This window comes from Hetaerina americana, unplaced genomic scaffold (genome assembly GCF_022747635.1).
Source record: "Hetaerina americana unplaced genomic scaffold, ioHetAmer1.1.p SCAF_10, whole genome shotgun sequence".
In the NCBI taxonomy this organism is placed as follows: Eukaryota; Metazoa; Arthropoda; class Insecta; order Odonata; family Calopterygidae; genus Hetaerina; species Hetaerina americana.
The window spans coordinates 12,659,144-12,677,123 of NW_027286070.1; the positions used below are offsets into that span (position 1 = coordinate 12,659,144).

At 41.8% G+C, this 17,980-nt stretch overlaps 1 protein-coding gene across 1 annotated transcript in view; it reads left to right on the forward strand.

Moving 5' to 3' along the window:
- The first annotated feature begins 339 nt into the window (after positions 1-339).
- The window catches only part of LOC139700249 (uncharacterized), a 71,425-nt gene continuing 53,784 nt past the window's right edge, over positions 340-17,980 (forward strand). The window contains exons 1-3 of the mRNA XM_071598872.1: positions 340-416; positions 2,599-2,841; positions 12,959-13,094. Coding sequence (XP_071454973.1) covers positions 340-416; positions 2,599-2,841; positions 12,959-13,094 — 456 coding nt within the window. The remainder of the gene's footprint in view (positions 417-2,598; positions 2,842-12,958; positions 13,095-17,980) is intronic.

Below are 17,980 nucleotides of genomic sequence, written 5' to 3' on the forward strand. Positions count from 1 at the left end.
CACCTCCGCTATCTCCCATCTTCATTTCCCTTCTCTCCGCTCCTCTCCCTCTATTTCCTCTTTCCCCGCATCTCCTACTCCGGGCGGCGAGCATCCACTCACTTCACCTATTTCCATCTCCTCTCATTCGAATGCCACGCTTAATTGCTGCCACAAGGAGAGAGGGGCCTCTTTCCTTCTCTCTCTCTCTCTCTCTCTCTGGTGAGCCTTTGGATCCCCCATCTCTCTCCCGCACAAACATGGGGGTACACTCCCTCCCTCTACCCCATCGTCATTCCTCCCTGTATTATTTTTCCACCCCCCGCCTTGCTATCCACAAAGCTATTATATTTTTACGAAATGAGAATGCAAAAGGCACAAAATCTGAACTGCGCGGTGGATGATGAAATAGTAGTTAATACACTGACCAACCTCTGGTAAATGCGATACTTTTTTACTCAACAACTTTGATTAGCGGTGTGGATGTTGTCCAAGAAGTCTCCAAAAAATTGCCTAATATTTTGTGCATCTTTTGGGTTCACTCCGTTTTTCTCGGTGCATGAATTCAGTCAGTGCTCTGGATAAAGTTTGGTTTTCTCGTGTACCATGGAGTACCATATGCTTGTTCATTCAATTATCTAGCTTACGGAGATTTTGGGATTTGTAGAAAAAAGATATGCAAAATAGGGAAAGATAGAACTGGATAGATAGATTGGAAATAGGATTACCCAAACAGAATAGCGCGATCTATGGGTTGCTCTCAGTGTGCATAATTATTCCCTCCATCACTCGCCATCCAACCTAATCTAAGCAAAGTTTAACCGAACGTCCTCCTTCCATTACTTAGTTTTGCATACTATCAGTATTCAATATACTCCCGACTCATCTTCTTAGGCACCTCACGAGCAAAAAGGTTTGTAAATTATTTCCACATGGGAAAATCTAGCCAACCGGGAATTGTTTTGATGAGTATTGATACTTCAATTTAGCTCGACCAATGTAGTTAAGCGGGGAGCAATATTCAATGGTATGTTCATATACATAAAGTAAATAGTTACAGGAAGTGAAAGCTCTACCTATTAAGGGAAAGCTACTAGACGAGGTATTATTAATGCGGCTGGTTATATGAACTAATTGAGGCAGAAAATATTTTAGCTTGCAATTTAGTGCGGGAAAAAACCAAATATGTTAAGGGTACTAATCTGGATTTGAGAACAACATCTTCAGTTTAAATGAAGAGCGCGTAAATCATAGGAATATAAAGGTCTGTAAAGTAAATAATACAATTATTTACACATTGATACATAATTTTTATAGGTGAGCAGCAAAGACCAGAATATTTTTCAAGAATATTAGAACATTAAATTCAATAAAGTTTGATAACTCACTTTTAAACTTATTTTTACCTTTTCACGTCTTGATTCTTTCGTCCCTATAGTCACCATCTTCTTGCCGTCATTATCTGTTACGAGAACTCATTAAAGTGAGGAGCTACCTGAGATACGTCCTAATATATCTAACATATTCTTGGACGCCGTCAACGCCCTAACTGCCGATTAAAATGTCTTTAATGGTCGTAGAGATTTCGCTGTATTTTTATGCGAGGAGGTTCCCTATCTCAAATTTTTGGGAAAAATCAATGATTATTATTTCAAATTATTCCCGTGTATTTATCTGTTGTTTGTAATAATACTTTCACACTCGTTATCTTTGGTGTGATTTTTTGGTCAGAGTTAACGTTGGGCTTGATTTTGTTGGCCATATTTTATTTTCAAATAGCCTTATTTATTTCTGTTTATTTTTCCACTGCTATGTAATTAATTATTTATTTCTTTTCCATGCCTGATGTTTTCGTGATCAAAATACTTTACTGATTCTCATTTCATTTTACTTGTATGTTTATACGAGTACATTATCTTGTTATGTAGCCGAATATTATTTGACTCAACAAATAGAATGTTTTCCAATCTCGAATCTGATTTGTTTTTAATTTCATAGCAAATTTACTGCCTACGTTTGGATATAGCCAATGGAAAAATAGCAAATAATACCCATCTTAAGGGATTTTTCATTGCATTCTAGTGTGCGGGTGGAACTTAGTAGACGAAATCCTGGGAGTGCTATGAAAAAACATGTCCCCACCTCCACAACAGGGCGAATGAATTACGATTCCACTACATCACTCGTGAGAGTCTCTCCTTCGTTTGCCATTTCGGTGGAAAGGTTGATAACTCTCATCTTTTAAACAGCACAGGAGCGTACACCGATCTCAAGCATTTGGAACAAAAGTCCGAGTTGCCTACCAAGTTGCAAAAACCATTTAAGGAAAGTTTTCCCATTCCGTTTCCCCTCTTGACTCCCACGTCGTCTCCTACAACTCTCTCTCATTCCCTCTCTCTCACTTTTGAGTTTAGAATAATTAATTGACGAATAACTGATTCCGAGTTCTATCTCCAGGTTCACTCTCTCTCTAATCCCGGCGCACGCAATGAGGGCAGGAGGGAGGGGGAGATGACGGAGGCGGGAGACAAAGTCTCGACGTCACGGTGTGGCATCCGCCCCGCGCCGACTCCCGGGGACCTAAACCTCATCGCTCTGCGCGTTCTCTTTCCCTTTCAGGGGGGACCGGGAAGGGGATTGGGAGTTGAGGGGTTGGCTGTGGGACGGGAAATCAGAGCCTCAGAAGCGCTTCTTCCCTCTTGCCCCCGGCCACTCGAGGAAGAGAAAGAGAGAATTGGGAGGAGGGAGGGTCGGACTTGAGGAGGAGCACGAAGAGGGAAGAAGACATAAGGAGAGGGCCTGCGGAGGACAGGGCCAAATGAGCAAGGCGGAAACTCTTAAAGCACAAATGGGGGATCAAGAGTAGGAGGCGAGCGGGGCGGGAAGGAAAAAGCCTCAAGGGTCGCCCAAGACGTGGGGAGGGTATCGAAAGATTAAAGAGAGGGTTTATTTTTCCTCCGGATCCTTTTCGACAATTTGACGACGACCTATAGAATGAATTCTTCGACTTGAGAGCGGCTCAAGAAGGAAGAGGGTCCAAAAAATATCATTCCATGCGTGAGGTTTGAGTAATATGGTTTAAGGCATAATTAAGACGAAGATTATCGGATACCTTTCGTCTCGTGTTATGTTGTCAGTGGTTTATTTTAAACAGTGGGACATTGGAATAAGATATCATTAAAGGAAGCATCCAGCATTACTTATGGTATGATTATGCTTTAAAGGTCTTGAAATAAAAGTTGTTTACAGTAATTACAAGGAACTGGAGTAGTATTATGCTCGTACTATTTTTAAACGCAATAAATATGGTGACTTACTAAGTACGGTTTCGTGAAACTTAATCGTCTTCAGTTTATGAAATTAACTGTGTAAGATTTTCATTTTGGATTGTCAGTGAAGTTTATATTTTGAATTCTGTCGTAGCATATTCACAATTCATCTGATAGTTTTGAGATAGTGATGCTGTTTTGTTTGCATCATTCCAAAATCATGACACTAATTACTTAATTGATATGTGTTCATTAAATTGATATTATCAGTTACCATGTGAAGGGTGTCATAACCTCTAGAAACAAATATGATCATTTGTTTACATGAAAAATGCAAAATAGTATAAGTTATGTGGCAGGGGTTGAAAATTTATCATTAGAAATAAATTCTTCATATTAAGTAGACGGCCGTTCATCCAAGCAACACGTAATCGTCTAGAAATGTAAGAGAAAGGTTGAAGTTTTTCGGCAATCGCATCTACAAGGTGTGATCAAAAAAAGACAGGAGTGATTTCATAACTTGTTTATTTCGACGGATACAGCTTAATCGAACTTTTCGCCCTCAAAGTACATGCCTTGGCTGGCGACACACCTTTGCCAACGTTTCTTCAAGCTCTCTAACCCCGCCTGGTAAGCCGCCTTAAGGATCCTCTTCAGGTTCGCCGTGCAATTAGTTTTAATGTCCGCAATATAGTCGAATCGGCGCCCTTTCAAGGTTGATTTTAACTTTGGAAACAAAATAAGTCTGATGGTGACATGTCTGGAGAATAGGGTGGCTGCGGGATCACGTAAGTTCCGGTTCTGGTGAAAAACTCTGTCGCGATGAGCGCCGTGTGAGCCGGCGCGTTACCTTGGTGGAAACGCCATGTATTGTTTCTCCACATATCCGGCCTCTTTCGCCTCACTGCGACCCTCAGCCTCTTCATAACCTTGAAGTAGACATGTTTGCTGACGGTTTGACCTTGAGGGACATATTCGCAATGAATCAGCCCTTACCAATCGAAGAAACACACTAGCATGACCTTCACATTGGATCGGGACATGCGAGCTTTCTTTGGTCGCGGAGAATGAGGAACTTTCCACTGAGAAGACTGGGCCTTTGTCTCAACATCATAACCGAAAACCAAGGTTTCGTCACCGGTTACGATGGTTTTGAGAAACTCTGGGTCGGCATTGGTTTGATCCAGGAGTTCCTGACAAATGTCCACACGTTTTTGTCTCTGTTCATCAGTTAGCACTCGGGGGACGAAATTTGATGCGACGCGCCTCATGCCCAAAATGTCTGTCAAAATTATCTGACAGGATCCAAAACTTATGTACACTTCCTCGGCCTCCCATTTCCCTAACAGTTAAACCCGCACCAAATCGTCCACCAAGGACATGCTTAGGGTCGGTCGAAGTGGAAGGCTGCCCCGTTCACGAATCTTCATCTGTCGAGGTTCCGCCCAATTTGAAACGACTATACCAATCAAAACACTGGCTTCGACTCCTATCTTCATTGACAAAGGCTTGCTGAATCATTCCAAATGCCTCCTTAGCATTTTTACCAAGTTTGAAACGAAATTTCACGCACACACGCTGTTCCTCTAGCTCCTTCATTGCTGCCGTTGCACGCCGCGACAAACAGGTTAAGGCACGTACCTCTGCGGCTGCGTATCGACTCGATGTAAACAAACACAACACTTCTCGTTTTAGTCATCAGATTAGTCGCTAGATGGTGCCCTGTGTCTCGTTTTGATCCGTTGAACGGTTTGCGCAGAATAAAATCAATCCGGTCTTTTTTTGATCACTCCTTGTATGTTCACTATCTACGTACACACTAAATTCCTTATGTGTAATGTCTGTGGTTCATTATTACATAGTAAATCACAAAATTTCTGCGGTATCAAAAAACCTTTTGAGGGTAACGACCTCTATTTTTCGAGAAATTTCTAAATTTAAAACAAAAAAATTCTTAATTTTTCTTAATTTTCCTGCGGGGGAAAAATTTGAATCCAACCCCGGCCGATTGTATTTCAGTACATTGGGAAGTGGAGGGTGAGGAGAGAAAGAGGGAGGGAGGGGTTGGGGCTGGGGTAGATTAATGAATAAACAGCGAATTGAAAGGGAAGGGAGGGAGAGGAAGTATCGAAGAAAGTTGAGCCCGCAAGAGCAGTGGTAAGTTCTGGTGGTCCAGGTGGAAGGCAGATGGGGAAGGACAATTAGGGTGGGCATAGTCAAGGCAGCAGTTGCGAGTCCCGTGCACAGCAGAGATAAGAGCCCATAGCGTGTGTCCCAGAGACACGTGCGGCTGTTGGCAATGCCCTCAAGTGGCTCACCGATTCGCTTTGCTTGGCTTTATTTTGTGCTCCACTAGTAGCGGTTATCGAAATCCGCCCATTTTACGCGATCATCCTAAGGTTCCAAATTTCAATTAGGTTACGTTACGAGTACTTCCTCTACACTTGTATTCACACACACACACACATATACATATATATATATATATATATATATATATATATATATATATATATATATATATATATATATATATATCTTTGAAAATGCATCGCTACTTAAATCACTGATGATTATATATTTACTACGAGTATATTCTCAGCACCCTTCGTTAAAAATCATATGAAATGTGCTGGTGTGAAATATGTGTATTGACTGTCAGCTATTAATTAATGAAAGTTTGTGAAATTACAGTGAGTATAGTTGCAAGGGACTGAATATAAGTGAGCACATAAGAAACAATGGTTGAAGAAACCTCCTGCAAAAGTAAGGTACTTTAAAAGGCTTCGTACGAAACGTTACACAAAAGACGTTATACGGACACTCTTTGAATCTGATTCTAATCCTATTGTAGTAGTAACATCACGAATCATAAGGCACGCTCTCATGCAATAATCGTGCTACTACCGTAACTTTTCCCAAATTAGTAAGTGCATTCCAAATTACCATGGCGCATTTCAAACATATCTATGAATATAAATACTAAATAAAACCACAGTAATCAACCCGAAGGTCGGTTAGGTAGGTGATAATAGAGTTCACTCAGTTCTGAACCCGACGGCTAGTGAAATTCGCACATCGGGGAAGGGGAGAAAATACTGTGTGTTGCTATAAAAACCTCATAGTTAATAGCTAAAATTAAATAATTATTAATAATCCCGGTTAAGGCGAATGATTTTTTCGCGCTAAAATTCTTTCATTTTGTGCGCATATTATCAGGTTACACCACTTAGTCCCCGGTGCGGTATTTCCCACATTTCCGTGAAGATCATTCAATAAAGTTAACCACTTGAAAAGTTGATAGTGAATCTAAAATTAATATCCTCATTGAAAAGAATATCAATTGGAAAGGTTGGGTGACATTAGTTGTAAAAAATGGGAATTGATGAGATAGTTATGGAAAGAAGAAAATTTTTTAGACAACAAGGAATGCAGGAGCCAACTGGATATGCCATGTGCTAAGAGGAGACGGCTTTTGATATAGCTTCACTGAAAGCACGGTTGAAGGAGAGAATGAAAGGGGAGAAGTAGATTCAAGATACTGAATGATCTAAAAAAAGATTTCTCAAGATACTGAGTAATCTTGAGAAACGGGAAAAAACACCGCTTCTGTTCCTGAAAATGAAGGTTTCGCCGCCGATGACGTTGGCCGAATGGCATCGTTGAACGCAAAAATCATCACGGGGCGAAACATCCCTCCCGATTTGGAGGGGACGCATACGACCGACTATCTGTGGTAAATCGACGTAAACCTCTCTTCTCACGGCCGCCGCACTTCCTGGTCACTAACCATGCGCTCATGAACAGCATACGCCAGTATCGTGGTGAAAGTTTCAGCGCAATCCCACGCTCCCTCGTGGCCCGGGCCGCATGAGCCGATAGCTGGAGAAAGGACCGGAAATTATCAAGTCCCGACTGAGCGTTGCGTCGGGCGGAGATCGTGAAACTTGGCGAGTACGGAGTTGCGCACACACACCAAGGAAGGAAGGGTTAGTGCGGAGACGGGAGGGAGGTGTAGAGGGAGGGCTTGGCGGAACGAGGGAGGGAAGTCGAAAACGAAGAAATAATAGTTCTGGGACGGGAACAGAGTTCGAGAGGAGAGAGAGAGGATCCATTCACTTTGCACGTGCGCTCGTAGTGTGCGTTCTTGTGTTCGTGAGAGTTTGAATGTGTGTGTGGCTTCCACCCTCTTGTTTGTTTTCCATTAAGGAGACACAATCGTATCTTAGAGGAGCCGGAGGGCATGAGGCTGCAGGAGCATATGAAGGAGGTGAAGGGAGGAAGAATGGGCGGGAGGCAAAGGTAGAGAGATGGAGTGAGAGGGGGAGAGAGGAAGGAAAATGGGAGTGGGGGATGAATGGGGAGAGAGAGAGGAGGTAGTTTGAAGGGGGCTCGGCCGGCTTGGATGAAGCCGGAGGAGCTCCCCCCCCTTTCCCTTGTCTCTAATAACACGGGGATGAGGAAATGTACTGGGGCAAACTCCCACTCATACCTCTCCTTCCCTCTCAAATTAATTTCCTCTCTTTTTCCTTTTTAACTCCCCCCTCAATCTATTTTTTCTTCGTTCATTACTACGGTCCTCTTCCTTTTTCTTTCTTTTGTCCGCTGTCTTATATCCATCCTCCCTCCATTTTCCCCTTAACTGCTCATATTTTTCCAAGGCGGACTTGAAAGCAACCCTTCTTTATTATCATTAGTTTCACAATATTTTTTTCATTTACTTTAATCTGTTCCTCTTATATTAAATTTTGATTTGCCTCACCCGTCAGTTAGAATTAACGTTATCTCTTGTGCTGGATAAGAAATCGATTACATTACCCAAATACATTTTTCTTTGAGTGCGAGGGAGCATTTTTCATGTAGCTTACTCTCTTAGATGACGGTTCGACAATGTTTTCCAAATCATTAAAATAACGGATACCCAGTATCCACAAATTCATGCCACCATCTTTTTAAAAACATGCGTCTCCACGTTGAAATGTCCGCCTTTCCGAATGAGAAATGTAATGCACACGTTTGAAGTATGCATTGACGAATTGGATCGCGTGCAGCGTAGAGGAGCTAGATTTTTGAAACGATGTTATGATAAACTTAGTAGCATATCCAAAATATTAGAGGAGTTAGGCTGGGAATCATTTAATGGAACGAAGGTTAAATTACAGATTAAATCTTTTGCATACATTGGAAGGAGGTCTCTTTAGCAGTGATGTTGAAAATATATTATTACCCCCATCGTACAACGGTAGAAGATATCATGCCAATAAAATTAGTGAGATTAAGGGTAGAACAGATTGATTTAAGATACCATTTTTTCCACGAGCGGTAGGGGATCATTATAACATTGTTTGACTGCAATATGGTCATGTTCTGGTAAAATTATTCTTGTGTGTATTCACCCCCTGCCACACACCCTGGCGGTGGCTTGCAGGGTATATATAAATGAATAAATGGATTCAAACTAACTAAGCGAATTTTATGTTTCATTCCTCAAGTTATTCTTTAATTTAATACCCAAGAAAATAATGAAAAACTCCAAAGAAAAAGGCTTCACCCAAAGTTGATTGAAGCACGAAATCACTCTGCCGCTAGAATTCCTAAAATGTTTCGGAGTGATGGCCGACCTCCCTTGATATGTAATCGTCTTTTAAGCAACTCGAGGGAAGCAATCGGGTGGAAAACTCCCGCTTTTCGTTTGGGAAAGAAAAGTTCTAGCAAAAAACTTGTGGAGAGAAAACCGCTCTCATCACTTTTGTGTGCCTCAAAAAGAAATCATCCCTCTTCCCTCTCTCACGGGCATTTCGAAGCATAACAAACAGTTTAACAAAACATTTCGGGGGCAAGCCTTCCCAGTCAGCAGCGTCATTTCCGCCCATCAACTTCTTCCGACAATGTCAGCACTCACCGACTCTTTTGCTTTGATTTCTCTCCCCGGCCCCTGCTTCCCCCACATCCCAGGGAGAATTTCACCGCGCTTTTATAGGAAGGACCTCGACGGCGGGGATGCCGGAGCCAAATGCGCGTGTCGGTCGGCTAGAGGCCTCCTGTTTCACATTTCCCCCTGCCCGTGCGCACGGATTCCTACATAGTACACCCTCTTTTAATTTGAGCCCGTGTTTCTATTTGTATTTTTTTTATTGTGTATATGTTAGTACCTTACAAGCCACTGCTATGGTGTGTGGCAGGGGGTGAATAGTACATAACCAGTGCAACTGGTTATGTACTATTGCATTTTCAAGTGGATCCGTGAATGCATATTTTATTGCATATTCTTCTTCGGAGATTATTAAACCGAAAGAGTATTATATATATATATATATATATATATATATATATATATATATATATATATATATATATATATATATATATATATAATATTGTATATTGCAAACGCACGTTCAATAATTGAAAGTAGCCATACGTAAAGAAAGAAAATCATTACCTTCGAGGGCATTTACAATTATGTGAACGTGCTTGTCAAGTGTAAACATACTTTTTAACGACTTTCAAACATTGAAGCGTTCTAATTAATAAAAATAGTGATGTTTTACATAGTTGCAACATCTTTCTAAACTTAACATGGAACTCCTCCAATTCAGGGATTGTGCAGTCAACTTTTAATTCAATGCGAAACATTATATCACTAAAACACTCAAGTAAAATCCAAAGCCCTGTTTGCTTTCATATTTAAAGAAAGTAATCTATTACAAGAATACGGAAATTAATTTGATAAAACTGGATAATATAATTTACCCATAGGTAGCAAGAAGACATTAATGTTCATATAATTATTTTATCACCTTTATGCAGGTTAAAATGTTCTGAAATCCTTATTCGAAATAAAATATTTACTAAATAAAAGAATTACTAAATGCTAATGAAAGACGAGGTATTATGGTATACTAAACTCCTACTTTCATGCAAGAACATACGCATTGCATGGGAGTAATTGGGGCAGAAATAGTATTAATGGCAGCTAAAGAAGAAGCATTCAGACCTTACATATAAGTATGTCGCGGATATGCCGAAGTGCCTCCTTGTGATTAGTACTTCCTACGGATATCTAGACTGTATAGTCTTCTGTCACGCGTGAGAGTCCAATATCAAGACAGTCGGGGCTCTGCCAAGTGGGATTCCGACTGTCTCCTCACACCATTCTGGTTTTCACCATTCTCGTTAAAAGAAATTTTCAAGGCTTTAACATCACATGTAATTCGAAATAGCTGCATTTTTTACATTCTAGAATGGATTCTTCTTCACGGCGTACTTGGCATCGCTCGCGTTCGTAAAATAGTACACTAATATGGTTGCCAGGACGTGTTTCACACTGTGTTGAAATTGCTTGTTTTCACCTAATGTAATAAGTTTCAGATGGTGGCTTTCATTGCTAATATCTGTTGAAATCTCTGTAGGAATGTACTTCCAATTCATGAGCAGGACAGCGTTGACAATATTCGCTGCGTAATATGTCAAAACCCATGCAATATTCACCGCAGCTCTCTGTCACGGGAAACCCTCTTTAAGAAGATGCCTTCATATTTTGTTTGAGAGGGTTTCTGGTTTATATAGCTCGTTCACAACAGCTTTGTTGAGAGAAAGATATTGCGGTTTCCATCATACGCACTTACTCTGGTATAACTTAAGGAAGAGGAATATGATAATGGGTGGAATAATTTCCGCGAGATAATACGACCACTGGATCCAGACCTGCCCACAACCTAGGACTTAGGATGTCCTATGAACATGGAGCATGCCGTGCTAATAAGAAAAAAATAAACTCAGTGATATCTCTAGCGATGAACTTGATGAGATTATTCGTGATTATAAGAAGCTTAGGGCTTTTACCGAGGAAACTTTTCGAAAAGCGTTGAGAGACTTCAAAAGAAAAAATAGCTAAACCTTTTGATGAGAATCCAAAATCATTTTGGTCGCACGCGAGGAAGATTCAAGGAAGTAAGTCAGCAGTTAATCACTCAAAAACGGCAAAGGCAAAAATGTATTCATTAGTTTAGAAGAGGCCAAAGTATTCAACTCCTTTCCAAGCATTTTGACCAAGTGCTCATAGAATATGTCCATCAGCCTGCCAAACCCAGTCCTTCATCCGATACTCACTATCATTTCATTGAGCGGAATATCACTCTTGTTTAAATCCATCAACTATTTAATTTTTCGTACCAATACTTGCCCATCAATGGGCGACTGTTTTTAGATATCCCGATGTGTACTTGCAAGGTGCAAAATTGGCTAATTCAGAAAAAAGGAGCATTTTAGTGTCTAGTATAAACAGAGAACATGGGGTTTCAAAGGCTTGAATTCATTAACCCCGGAATGGAGATGGATGCCACAAGGGTAATCCGCCTGTTCCTTCAATGAAAAATGAACCGCGAATCGGTGAAGAGTGTTCGAGAAAAAGTACGTGCGCCACTGTAGAAACGGAGCGAGACAGGTGTAGGCTGGAGAGGCATGCTGGGAATACTCCCGCGACACTGTGGACCGACCCTCTGACGGGGAGATAGAGTGAGTGAGTGGGTTAATGACATGGGAGGTAGAGTGAACGGGTTGAAGGGGAGGGAGTTTGCTCTGAGGGGCGGAAAGAGGGAGAGCGAATCAATTGAGGGAGGGGCAGCCGAGTGAAGCACACGTAGTGGTGGGAAGGAGCGATGCCCCGCGTGCGTATGGGGGTTCGGGGAGGGGTTTCATTCCAAGGTGTCGGTGTCGATGATAAAGCCCCCCTGCTGCCCCCCCCCTCAGGTCTGAGGTATCACGCTCCATCGTACTGCCAACCCACGGAAGTACGTCCAAGTGGTCGCCAGGAATGACGACACGTGTGGAGGTGGTGTATGAAGCGCGTACGGTGGACAAGTCGGGTCGATGACGAACTTGAGGAGGTGGGAAGGCACGCGTCAACTGACACTCTCCAGAGCATATGTGGGGGATCATCCGAGTCGTGGTGGCATGACACATAGTAGCCATGGCAGCTGACGCGCGCCGCCGGCTGTGGTCACAAGAGCCTCATTGGTTTGGTTCTTATGCTACGTACTTATTCTCTAATTTTAGAGAGAATCAAGGAACGGGTGGAGGGTCAGCATCAAACAAAACTCGTCGAAGGGGTCATATGTGAGCATCGTTCAACGTCAAAGTGGAGCAATGTACTTGGTAACCTCCTGGTCTAAAGTGCATTACAAAAGTGTGAGAGAATGTGATTAACACATAATCGGAGATTATAAAAGTAATAAAAAATTGCTATAACACCCTGTCGGCGCAGGAAATAACACGAGCTATATTAATGTACGCAAATACGTCATATGCTGTGTGCCTATCAAATGTAAAATGTCATCAACTTCTTCATAAACCACCTCGCACACAATAACTTTTCATATTTATTAGTTCGGAGCATTTTCGAATATTTTTAAGGAAAATTACCTCGAAAATATACGTAATTTACCGATTTTTCAAATTTATTCCCCGCCCCGTTGGGAAATTCAATTCCCGGACATTTAATTTCACCGCACAACTTTGTATCACATATAAGGTTATCTTTAAGTTACTCATTATTTTGTTTAATAATCATTTTTCTTTTATTTCCAAATCCACGCAAGCTTGAGAATAAGCTGAGTAGATAACCAAATTTTTTATGAGATTTCCTATCAGAGCATTTCGGGTAATTTTTTAAGAAATTTTTGAATGACACAATCTTGATGTGCGTGCAGCGTGCCCAACTTCAAAAATGTCCTCCTGCTATGCGCCCTAGTGGAGACAAGCGGGTCGAAAGATGCGATAGTGGAGGTGGGCGGTAAATCAGCGTGGAGGGAGGAGAGGGAGATGCAAGGGGATGGCACGGAGCGCGTGAGTAATCGGAGGTCTCCGGGGATCGCGGTATGGAAGGATTAATAGAGCGAGGCCTTTGTGCACTTCGCCAGCCGGCCGCCACGCGTCACGTCGAAAAGGCTCGCCCCTCGGGGTGGGTTCCTCCCTCCCTCGCGCGCCGACGCTTCGGTCGAGGGCCGAATGAAACCTCACCGCTTATCCCAGACTTGCGGACGTAGATAGGTTGACTGATGGCGCGAATTCGGAAAGATTTTGCGGAAGCCAGGGCATAGGTGGGAAGCATCGTGGTAAAAATGCTCCACGTTCTCTCTCCCAACATTTAGTGGAAGTAAAAATATCCTTGACGCACAAAAATACACGAGAGAAGCTTCGGCACTTCATTCCCTTCCTTTTCCCACGCTTAAGATCTCCCGATGCGCGTGCCTCACTTCCGAGACCACCTCATTTCTGTCATCAGTGTCATTTCCTCCACTCACACCCTCTTGCGCCATCTCTTTTCACTTCTGTTGCATTTCTCGGGAATCTTTGTCTTTAATTCATTGCCGTATTCATCGGTTTAACATTTCAAACCGCACTCTATGATGCCTTTTCCTCTCCTACGTTTCTGTTTGCAATCTAAAATTGTCGGTGTTTCGACTTAACTAGATGCAAAAATTTTATTTACAAGAAAGCGTATTATGTAGAATTTAATGATTTTTTCTGTATGACACTCCTTTTGAGGGAGTATGGTTTACAACGGTTCCAATGTCATATGGCCACGTTTATTCAACGGACTGCATGATGCGCGTATATAATTTACTTTTAATATGATAGGACGGAGAAGAATGGGGAAGGTGAAATGGACAGAGAAGAAAACAAACGAGGAAGTACTTGGTATGGTGGGCGAAGAGCCCGGGGCGGGGTTTGTTGGGAGCAATCCTATGGTGGCAGGAAAATAGGATGAAGGGGGTATTGACCGGCAGTGGGATGTTGAAGACTGTAATTGAGGGGTGAATGTTAGGCAAACGAGGAAAGGGAAGGAACAGGATATGGATGTTGGACGGGATGAAGGGAGGAAGAAAGTACTCAGAGATGAAGAGGGACCTGCTGTAAAGTAGGATGTTGTGTTTTGCTAGGGGTCACAAATTATTGAATTAGTAATTTTGTCCATCCAAAAACCTACCTTAACCGGTAGATTACCTAATAATAATGATAGGTTCGTTGCGAAGTGTATCGTTCTCTTCGATATGGTTATTTTGAAAGCAAATTAAAAGGAGCGATCATATACAGGTACTACCCACTTCCCTGGTTGTTTTCCATCATGTTGGTATCGACAATGGGTATGAATCAACGTTCTGCTACAAGTTTATGATTTTTTGCTAATATTTTCATATGTTAATTTCAAATTTGAAGCAACTGCGGTAGACCTTATCTTGTTAAAAACGTCGGGTGTAATGCTTTGCGCGGTCAATTTAGTTATTTCTTAGTCCAGAAATACGCATTACTTGACGCATTTTTATTGGCTCACCCATTAATTTCAACATCGTTGAAATTAAGTGGCTTTATGATTTTTCCTGGTAAAAGTGATGTTTTTTTTCTGAGTCGCTATCCACCATCACCGCTCTATAGTGAAATGGTTTGAGATATCCATTTTTTTAAAACTGCTATTGATATCACTGTCAAATTTTTTCATGAATAAAGCCCTCTTGTCATCGATGCGTAAGTGTGAGTAAGGTAAATAAGTGTCTAGTTTTGTCCCTTTATCTACGAAAATATGTGATAATCCTTCCATGTCCTTTACCTAACGGTTTTGCTTTTTGGATTGGAAGGCGATATCTCTCGTGCCAGACACCAACGTAGAATGGAAACAGACAGCATATATGCGAATTGTGCAACGCAACAGGCCGAAAGTGCATTTCAAGTATTTCAATGCTTTGATCCGCTTTGGACGAAGATCGGAAGAGGAAGAAAGGAAGTTTTCGTGGGGAGGGTTGGAGTGGAGGCGAGAGGGTCGGTAGTTTAACTGTCAATAGCCCACCCTATATTAGCTCTCGAGACTCAAAAAAAACCCTCCTTTCCAAAGAGATGTTCCAGAAGGTCGTGTCCCAACTGACGGTTGGGCTCAACTGACGACTGGGACGCCCGTGCGACGAAACTGCGTGAGGTTTTCAGTACAAAATAATCCGGGGTCGGAGGGGCTCTTTAATTTTTTTTGTTTCCCATCTCCCACGTAGTGTTCTCCTTTCATCGTAGAGAGGCCTCCTCTTTGAATTTACCGGCGTCACCGTTTGACAGAAGGCTGCGGATGCTGTGAGGCCGAGGGAAAGGAGTTTGAGGTCCAGCGGCGTGTCGAGGGGCGGGTCCAGAGTGAAAAGGGTTGAAAGATGAGAGAGGACGAAACGCTCGGACGCGCACTTTTTTGCGGGATTTGGGTGCCGGTGAAAGGCTTTCTCTACGCTTGGGATTTAGCGCTCACGCAGACCCCTATTTGACGCCACTGAACAGGGGTTTCCCAGGGCGAGAATTTAAAGCTCACCCCTGAGATATTCTCAAGCAAAAGTATTTTCGTGGCGGTGATCTATTGGGGAAAACCTGACCAGAAGAGTAATGTGGGGAAATGAATTTCATCCGGGAGGCATGTTTTTTACTGATTTGTGCAATGAATCTTCCGTGTATGAATAGAATTTAATTTCAAAAGCACATACTGCCTGTATGTAGGACACCATAATCTTATTTCCTGCTTGACGTTCCCTTTTCATGTTCATACCAAAGTCCACTGATGTGAGTAGATATTCCCAAAAATAGTACGTACCCAACATTTATGTGTTTGCTTCAGAACAGAAGAACACGATGGAAAAATTAATTTTATGCTCGTTTTCAATGAAGCATTCTGTTTGAAGTTTTTCAGAGGTTTAGCCATAATCCATAAAAATCAGAGTTCATGCCCAGGAAACCCGGGTGAATACCCAGAAAAATACAGTATATGCTGTAAAAAATTATTGCCCTTATCCAAACTCTTTATCCTTGTAATATTATGGGGCCTTGCATGAGATATTTACTTATTTTCTCATAAAGTATTCATGGAAAACACATAAGCAGTAGTTGAGAGTTATCCGAAGGGACGGGATATTGATGTCAAAATATGTAGATATGGTACCTATAAAAAATCCATTCAGATCTTTACAATATATTTTATCTCTATCATGAGAACATTGTAATAGTACAAAGAAATAAATATATAACTTTACTCTGGTTATATTTTGTTTACCACAGGCTTCTGGGCTTAAAATGATTCATCTTCGTTATTTTTTTGATAATCGAATAAAGCTCTTTTAATCAATTCTAACTTTGATATGTATGCCTAGATTTAAGCACGGTTGTAAATAAGCTTTTTTCCATCTCATATCTTATGTTCTCACATGCGAACATATATCATTTTTAATGGAAAATAAAGTTTAAAAAAATAACGTAAAACTCTGGCTCCCGAAATAAATAAAGCACTCCCCGTGAAAACCGTATCCCCATTGCATCAAAGCGTCACCACTTCCTCATTCTCGCATTGAAAAGAATTATTATTTTCCCATCCGCTGATCCAGAGGCCAACAGATACCTGAAGGAAGGAGAAGTATTATTTAATAAAATTTACGTCCGTAAACGGCGGCATTAACAAATTGATGAATTCAGGGAAATTCAGGGTAAAATTGGTAAATACGCGAGCCAGGGACGTGAAGCGGGAGAAAGACAACTACTGTTATGACTGGGTTTGATTACTTCGATGGTAGGAAAGCAGGTAGGGAATAATATTAATTCTTGGGAAAGGAGAGAGAAAGAAGAACAAAATGAATTCTTGTAAGTGAAAGATGAGGTAAAAATTTCGTAAAATGGGGGGCCATGTATTTATAATCCTCCGGGACCAATGTGAAAGGAAAGGTGATTTGAGAATCTCCCCACCGTGGGACCGTGGACGAATGGGGACGATCGGAGTCTTCAAAAGTAGAAAAAGACATAAAACATGGAGGAGGAATTGAAGGGTACCGTTTGAGTGTGGATCGGAGGTGGCGAACGTAGAGAGAGCAAAAGAAGGTTTGCAAAAAGAAGTGAAGGAATTTGAGTCAGTTTACGGTGCCCATCGTTTCCCGGGCCCCGTAAATATCACATCCCCTTTCCGCATCAACCCTTACCAGCCTCATTCCCTCCCACCTTTCCTGTCTCGGCCGCCCACACGATCGCTCTTTTGCCCTCGCCTCCCACCCACTCAAATCCCTCTTTTCACTCTCTCCTCCCTTCATTCCTCCCGACCGTTACCTCCTCTGCGCGATTTTTCTCCTCGTCGAGTTTCCTGTAACAAGTACGTCGTAACAGTTCCCTCTCTCGCTTCGAATTATTTTTTTCCTTCTCCCAGCTCAAGGTAGGGAGAGAGGTGAAGCCTTCCCAGCTTTTCTTTCCTCCAATTTTAACGAATACGCCCGGCGGTGGCTTAGAGAGCTAATCTTAGACGGGTGATTCCTTTCCGGTTGCCTACTGTTATTCCCGTGCGCAAACTGGTTCACTTCACCTCGAAGTTTCTCACAGCTATTTATATTTAATCTTATGCCGCGTTACGCCATCCCCCGAATGATATCGTAAATGGATTGTTAAATGTTGACAATTCAAGCGGAAATTTGCAGGGTTTCTTCGCCGTTTCAAATAAAATGGCTGCTTTTCATTCCACGTGAAATATTTTTCCAAGTAAAAGGCGTCTTTAGAGCTGTCGTAGAGGAATTTTTAAAATTTTGAATATTGGCATTCCAGATTGTTTTGAGAACATGTTTTTTCAAAAGAATTCTGCCACATTCGCAATGATTAAATTACTCGGCATTTGTAATGATACCGTACAACCCAAGAATATTTACCGTATAACCGAGAATTGAATAGGGATATGCGTA